We start from the raw sequence: 8,026 nt of genomic DNA, 5'->3' as shown, positions 1-8,026 counted from the left end.
TTAGTTAGAAAATAAACATTTCTGTGAGATTACTAGGTGATCCTTATTACAATTTACAAAGAATATAATGACAAATAACAAAGAAAATAAGCAAATTATCACAGATTAAAATCCTTTACACATTTTTCTACCCATGAATTCTCTGTTTCACATCTGAACTTAATAGCAGAATTTCATAGCTGATATTCAACACTCGTTTCATTGTTAAAATATATCAAAATTGATTTAAAAGACACAAAAGGAAAAACAATCAGCCAAAAAATGTTTTCTCAGGTGTTTGGCCAATGGGCTCTGGTTCACAGGAATATGGAAATGCAGCTGAAGGCCATCTGAGAAGCACTTCCTGGTTTAAAAATGTGAGCAAGTGATTGATAAAGGAAGCTTACTGTAGGTTTCCATGTAACACAAAACATTAGAGTCCAATGTTGATAAACTTCCACGTTGTATTTTTAAAAGAGTATGGCCACAGCTTGAATCCTTCTTCTCACTTAAAACCCAATGTAATTATGTAAAATACATTTGCCTTTTAGAAGATCAAGTCAGAACAGTCAGAAACTGCCAATCAGTGATTAACGAGCACACCAAAGTCACTGTTACATAAATGGATCAGGAAGGAGCACTGAGCAGAGCCTCCAGGGACTGTTTGTGAGCAAGCTGATGGCATTGGACCGCCACTGCCTGTCCCAGAAGGACAACAGGTGGGTTTCATCCACTGGGAGCCCCTGGCTTAGCAAGAAAGTCACATCATCCTAGTAATCAGTAAATCACAATAGCAGATCAGAAGAAATACTCTTTCTGGCTTTCATTGACTGTACATTGCATGTTGATCTCACTTTTCAGAGCAGTTTCAGCATTGTCTCCAGTTTTTGGAATATTTGTTTCATTTTTTTGGTATAGCCATCTCTGCTGATAAACGCGTATAGCAATGGCAGTGATGCAGAGCAAAATAAATATCACAACCGCTATCACACCTAGGGAGAAGGGAAAATACAAAGTCAGATTATAAACCGTAAATGTCAGCTTAACTAGAATCTACCCTAGCACCATTTATCATCAGAAAATTTGAAACCAAGTAATATTATAACATTAAGGTTACTTCTAAATCCATGCAAACTTCAGACACAGAGATTTTATGCCTTAATTCCAAAGACATATCTGACTGGATTCCAGTTAATGCCTACACACTAAAGTGCAGAGACACCATAGGCCTCTTAGGTCATGCCTGCATGGCTAACTGAGTAAGCAGGTTTTTATTTTTAAAAGGTATAGACTGTGTAGCCCTATTATAGAGTGATTAAATGCTTTGTTGTTGTTGTTTTGCAATTGCTAAGTTGTGACCGATTCTTTGTGAGAGCATGGACTGCAGTGTGCCAGGTTCCTCTATCCTTCTAGTGGGCTTATCTATCTCCTAGTATGCTTAGTTACCCAGTTGTGTCCGACTCTTTGAGACCCTATGGACTGTATAGCCGGCCAGGCTCCTCTGTTCATGGAGATTCTCCAGGCAAGAATACTGGAGTGGGTTGCCATACCCTCCTCCAGGGATCTTCCCAACCCAGGGATCTAACCCAGGTCTCCTGCATTGCTGGCAGCTTCTTTACCATCTGAGTCACCAGGGAGCTCAAATTTATGTCCATTGAGTTGATGATGCTATCTAACAGTCTCATCCTCTGCTGCCACATTTTTCTTTTCACCTCAATCTTTCCTAGCTTCAGAGTCTCTTCCAATGAGTCAGCTTTTCGCATCAAGTGGCCAAATTTCTATGTGTTCTAATGAAAATTTGATTAAACTGTTATGCTGATATACAGTTGAACTACAATAATGTGCTGTATATTTCATCTATGTCTATGAGACCAAAAGAGTCTTAAGTGATTGTTGCCTCTGGGGGTCTACACTCTTGTGTGATCCCCTTGTGACTTGCTTCTAACCAATACAATAAGACAAAGTTGACGGTCTGTACCTGATTATTTGTACATGATTCCATGACTATGTTACGTAAGACTGTAGCACCTGTACTGTTGGAGTCTCCTTCTTCCTGCTGGTTATGAGGTGGCAAGAGCCATGCTGGGAAACCACCACATGACAAGGAACTCTTGTCTATGAACCAGTGAAAATTCAGAAGCTCTCAGCGCTACAGCTGCAAGACACTGAACGCAGCCAACAATCTATGCAAGTGAAAAAGGCTCCATCCCCAGTGGAAACTTCAAATGTGACCCCAGCCCAAGATCCCAAATGACATACATTCATTTCAGGATTGTGAGACCCTAAGCAGAGGACCTAGTTGAAATGTGTCCAAACTCCTGACCCATATAAACTGAGGAATAATACACATGGGTTGTGTTAAGTTGCTAAATAGGTGATTTGTCATGCAGCAATTGATAACTAATATACTATATTATAAAAATCTGTAGAAATATTAATAACATTCAGTTATATGGAAAGTAAAACATTTCTCATGTTGGAAATGTTTTAAGTATTGAAGACATTAACTTTGCCAGTGGTTCTCAACCTTGGCTACGTAGTAGACGATAACAGAATTTTGGGTGGGAGGCTGGGGTATTAGTATTATTTTGAAAGTTTCATGGATTATTTTAATGCACCATCAAGCTAAGCCATAGGGATGTTAAGTCAAGTTATATCACATTAGTGAAGAATAAATATCCAATCCATTCTGAAACAGGCAAAAAGGAACATTCACTAGTCAATATAGTTTTAAGATGATTGGCACAGCCATTAATTAGTATTTCCAATTAATAAATGTAAGCAAATACATGTTAGTGTTTAGCTATGTAAATCAAAATTTGTATTGCAAAATGAAGTTTCTTTATTATACTCTAGGACAGACTTAAGCAAGTGTGATGGAGCCCAACAAACTTGAAGCTTGGTTGGGTGCAATTGGTCACAAAGATTCCTGAGCACATGCTATCAGGAACTCAGACTCCTTAGCTGAGAAGAGGTAGCATATTTATTACTCTATGAATATTCTTAAATATTTATTCATAAGTAGAATATTCATTGCTTTCAATATATTTTCCATCTCATGTGAGAACCAATAACAGAGTTACTTTAATTATTTTTATGTTTAGTCATAGAGCTTTGTTTTAAGAGCTATATCACGTCCAATTTTAGTGTCAGGGACCACTGACTCAGTAACAGTGATCAAACCACTTGATTATATGATGATTGTCACCATTACACTGACCAATCTATACATCCAGGATTTTCTGTTTGATTGATCACCTCTAACTCTACCTTGTTTTTGTTTTGTGGGGTTTGGTGGGATCCTAGAATAACTCCCATCTCCACCCTCTATCTGAAGAGATTGAGATAATTTGAAGAATGCATCTGATGGCTTCCATAACCTTCCTATCAGCAACTCCAGTGTAAATGTGTTTTTGACAAGTGCTCATGCCTGTGTCTGTGTCTCTGTCTACACGTATGTATCTTTCTCTATCCATCCATCTGCCCATCCACAGCATAGATCGCTTGGCAAGAAATCCTCTGTGATCTCTGGTTTACCAGGTTTAAATGTTGATTAGGTTAATACTCCTTTCCTAGTGCTTCCTTTGTTTACAGGGGAGAAAATAAAAATGCAAAATGCAGAATATGAAGAAATTCACCCATTGGGATAATCCTTTAAACAGATCAAATATTTCACACAGAGGTGAAGTCTATGAACAATTTTTTAAAAGTCTGATAGTTCTTTCAGGAACAATACACTGGAGGTCTAGGTACTCAGTAACTGACAAACCACACAGCCACCAGCCGCCATACAGATGGAAGGCAGGTTCAAGTACATTATAGGGTCCAGTAAACTGAACCCTTCTGTCCCTAAGACCTTCTGTGCTTGGCTCCCATGTATCAGGAGCCAAAAAGGATTTCTCAGGGGAGTGACACTAGAGTAATTTACTTTGTACATCTTGCCAATGATGTTTAGCAAAAGCAATACAACTCTGTTCAGAGGTAAAGAATCTGCCTGCCAATGCTGGAGACACAGGAGACATGGATTCAATTCCTGAGAATGGCAACCCACTCCAGTATTCTTGCCAGGGAAATCCCATGGACAGAAGAGCCTGGCCAGCTACAGTTCATGGGGTCCCAACAAGTCAGACATGACTGAACGACTGAGCACACACACACATGCAGGCAATAAAACTCTAAGGACCACATCTTTGTTCTATCATCAATTTTACGTTTATCTTTGTTCTCTTTAATAAAAGGGCACCAACTATTATAATCTGCAAAATTTTGAACTTTGGTTCCTACTTTGTAAATATTAATCACATTTAAGTTGATTTATTTTCACTTAACTTTGACATTATAGTGAAGTTTTCTCATTAATAATAAATCAGAATGATTTAGGATTAAGACTTAATTTAAATTTTAACAAGAAAGTTATTCCTTTTGGATATGCATTATAAATAATATTTATAGTTTTTATTTGTTTTTGGAGTTACAAGATGGAGGTCATATTCCTCACTCATTACAAAAATAAAAGTAATTGATACAGAAATGGAAATAATGACATTCTTATATAGATTTGATCAGCACTTTAAAATGTCTGAATATTTCACTAGTTGTCTGGAGAAACCTGGTATCTTAATAAATGCAGGCAGATCCAATCTGAGCAGGTATGTAGCTGGCCTAACCCAGTCCAATCACCCAGCTCTAGGAGTAATTACCTCACTTTGAGGTAGCAAAGAATGGAGAGTAGTTTACTTCTACTCACCAAGCAGAGTTTGCAACTGACCTACATTTCCATAATCTAATTAAACAAATTAAAATGTTCTTTGAATGATAAGGAGGGAGAATTGAATACTAATTTTTGAGTCCTACCTGGATAAGTTTTGTTTCAGGGGATATAACAGAAGATATTTAAAATGCAATTACTTTTACTTCTTCATATATATATCTATATATATATGAATGATTTATTTAATGGATATCTATATCTATCTATCTAAATAGATAGCTACCTATCTCTCTGCCCAAAGATAAGCTTGACGCTAGATACAGTTTTACATCTTTATGTTCAGGTAAATGACAATTTGTATAATCTAGGTGCTTCTCCCAATAAATGTTGCATTTTTTATTTTAAATAAAATTTATTTTCTTTTTAAATTTAGAGAATTGTTTTGCAGTGTTGTGTTAGTTTCTATTATACAACAAGGTGAATCGGCAGCCTTCCACTAGCTGTTTTACACACAGCTAGTGTATATATGTCAATGTTGCTTTATGTTTTATTTTTAATCTTATTTTTAAGTGTTCTGGGCTAAGGGGCTGACCTCTGGCTATTTTAAATCAAAGAAGTAAAAGTAAATGTGTCTTAAATATGCATACATTCTGAGAGAAACTAATGACTATTTTCAAGTGAAAAACTTCTTATTATTATAGATTGGGCAACCATCCTTTAAAAAAGAGGAGCCATCAGTTCCTTCTACAAAGCTTTTTCAAAGGAGCTGAGTTCGGTACAGTTACATCAAGAACATTAGCAAATGTACGTGGTCTGCCATTGACCTCACAGTCATCACGGATTCTCAGATATTTTTTGGACTTTGCTAACAGTGACAGCAGAACCAAGGAAGAGGTCATTTGCGGCCCCATTACCTCCGATGACCGCGGAGTCACTTCTGTCCGCATTAACTAAGGGCCGTCCCTCATCCGTTGGTCCAGAACGACCTACAGTAGAAAAAGGGAGAATGACAGAGAGTGGAAAGGAGGAGTTTTGAGAAATCCACACACATTTGAAAGAGGAGCAGATAATTCAGTGACAGAAACGAATTTGAAACGAAGAACCAAGAATGGAAAGACCAGAGAAGTGAGAAGATGAATTGAGGACTTTGGGAAACCTCTGGCATGGAGATTCTGAGCATAATCTTGCTGGCATGTGAAACGAGTGCAGTTGTACGGGGATGGAGATGGAGTGGAAGACCGGAGGGAGCGAGCCACACACCTGCACCGCCTGCGAGAGGGCGGGTCGCCTCCCGCGCTGGGGCTCCGGGCCTCGCCCCATCCGCGCAGCGGGACGCGGTGGCCACGTGTCCCCGGACGGTGACCTGAGAATGGCCTCCAGAGCGCAGCGCCGCCTTCAGAGGGACTGCAGGCCCGAAGCGTACCGCAGAAAGGCAGCCCGTGAAGCCGCGCGCGCCGGCCCGCAGCGTGTCCGGGTCCGCGCCGAGGGGCTCTGCGGACAAAGAAGCAGGACACACCGTTAGGACTCATGGCTGGCGGGGACGCCAGACCAGCCCGCCTCTGCGCAGCAGTGATGAACTGAGCCTCCCTCCAAGCCCTTCCTCCTTTCTTCCTTAGAAAAAGATCCACACAGCCCGTGGCAGAGAGGCCTTGGTTGATGCCCTGCGGTTGGTTGTTCACTCCCTGTGGGAAAAAATTAAAGCTTCCTTGGATGCAGTCACTGTTAACGGGCTAATGAAATCCTCCTCCACCAATGCAGTTTTCAAAATATTTTGAACGGGATTTGTGACCAGTATTCTAGATGGTTAGTGACCTAGGTCTCATGAGTTGGGGGACGGCAGAGTTCTGGGAATGGCAGCCCACTCCAGTACTCTTGCCTGGAAAATCCCATGGACGGAGGAGCCTGGTGGGCTGCAGTCCATGGGGTCGCTAAGAGTGGGACACGACTGAGCGACTTCACTTTCACTTTTCACTTTCATGCACTGGAGAAGGAAATGGCAACCCACTCCAGTGTTCTTGCCTGGAGAATCCCAGGGATGGGGGAGCCTGGTGGGCTGCTGTCTATGGGGTCGCACAGAGTCGGACATGACTGAAGCGACTTAGCAGCAGCAACAGAGTTCTGGGAACTCCTTCTGAAGTTACCTCCTAATTAATATTTTAGTCTTGCTGACTGTTCTGAGGCTCACAGTGAGGGCATCTCCTTACCCACAACTGCTGTCCTGGGAACTCCACACCCCACTTTCTTTTCCCCTCTTCACAAGGGTGATCTCTGTCCCTACTCTATAAATAAAGGCTTGCCCTCACCAACCCCATCCTGATCCCCGTTCTCACCCCAAACTGACAGAGGTTGGTTATTATGACCTAAAGAAGAGCCGCGATTGGCATAGGAGAGCAGAGCATCAATACCTTCGTTTCAGTGATGCCTGCATCCCGCAGTGTACTCGCTCAGTGGGCACGAAGTCTGACCCAAGGCCCCTTAGTTGTAGACTTCAAGTTTAAATGTGTCAATCAGGGAAGGAAGAGTTTGCGTCACCCACAGAGGAAACCACGTCAGTATGAGGCAACTTTGGCATCTGCTGTCAAACTCCTTCCTGCTTCATCATGTATAGAAAGGCTCAGAGTCTCTTCTTTTTCAAACAATCAGTTACCAAGAATTTACCAAATGACTCCCATAGTCTGGACATTGTGTTAAGTGATTTATAGAGGTTATTTCTTAATGCTCAAACCACCCTGAGTACTTTTATTCCTATTTGAAGTTAAATTAACACTGGTTCCAAATAGGAAAAGAAGTATGTCAAGGCTGTATATTGTCACCCTGCTTATTTAACTTATATGCAGAGTGCATCATCAGAAATGCTGGGCTGGAAAAAGCACAAGCTGGAATCAAGATTGCCAGGAGAAATACCAATAACCTCAGATATGCAGATGATACCACCCTTATGGCAGAAAGTGAAGAGGAACTAAAAAGCCTCTTGATGAAAGTGAAAGAGGAGAGTGAAAAGTTGGCTTAAGGCTCAGAAAACGAAGATCATAGCATCTGGTCCCATCACTTCATGGGAAATAGATGGGGAAACAGTGGAAACGGTGTCAGACTTTATGTTTCTGGGCTCCAAAATCACTGTAGGTGGTGACTGCAGCCATGAAATTAAAAGACGCTTACTCCTTGGAAGGAAAGTTATGACCAACCTAGATAGCATATTCAAAAGCAGAGACATTTCTTTGCCAACAGAGGTCCGTCTAGTCAAGGCTATGGTTTTTCCAGTGGTCATGTATGGATGTGAGAGTTGGACTGTAAAGAAAGCTGAGCACCGAAGAATTGATGCTTTTGAACCGTGGT

At 40.9% G+C, this 8,026-nt stretch overlaps 1 protein-coding gene across 1 annotated transcript in view; it reads right to left on the bottom strand.

Annotated features, from left to right (window-relative positions):
- Positions 1-777: 777 nt before the first annotated feature.
- Positions 778-8,026, bottom strand: part of LOC104992524 (contactin-associated protein-like 3) — a 232,716-nt gene continuing 225,467 nt past the window's right edge. Inside the window, exons 22-24 of the mRNA XM_010845436.1 lie at positions 5,951-6,181; positions 5,605-5,676; positions 778-971 (exon numbers count right to left, since the gene is read on the bottom strand). Of these exons, the coding sequence (XP_010843738.1) occupies positions 778-971; positions 5,605-5,676; positions 5,951-6,181 (497 nt within the window). The remainder of the gene's footprint in view (positions 972-5,604; positions 5,677-5,950; positions 6,182-8,026) is intronic.

The sequence above is a fragment of the Bison bison genome, unplaced genomic scaffold (assembly GCF_000754665.1).
Source record: "Bison bison bison isolate TAMUID 2011002044 unplaced genomic scaffold, Bison_UMD1.0 scf7180017864217, whole genome shotgun sequence".
Lineage (NCBI taxonomy): Eukaryota > Metazoa > Chordata > Mammalia > Artiodactyla > Bovidae > Bison > Bison bison.
This window is presented reverse-complemented; position numbering and strand designations above follow the sequence as displayed.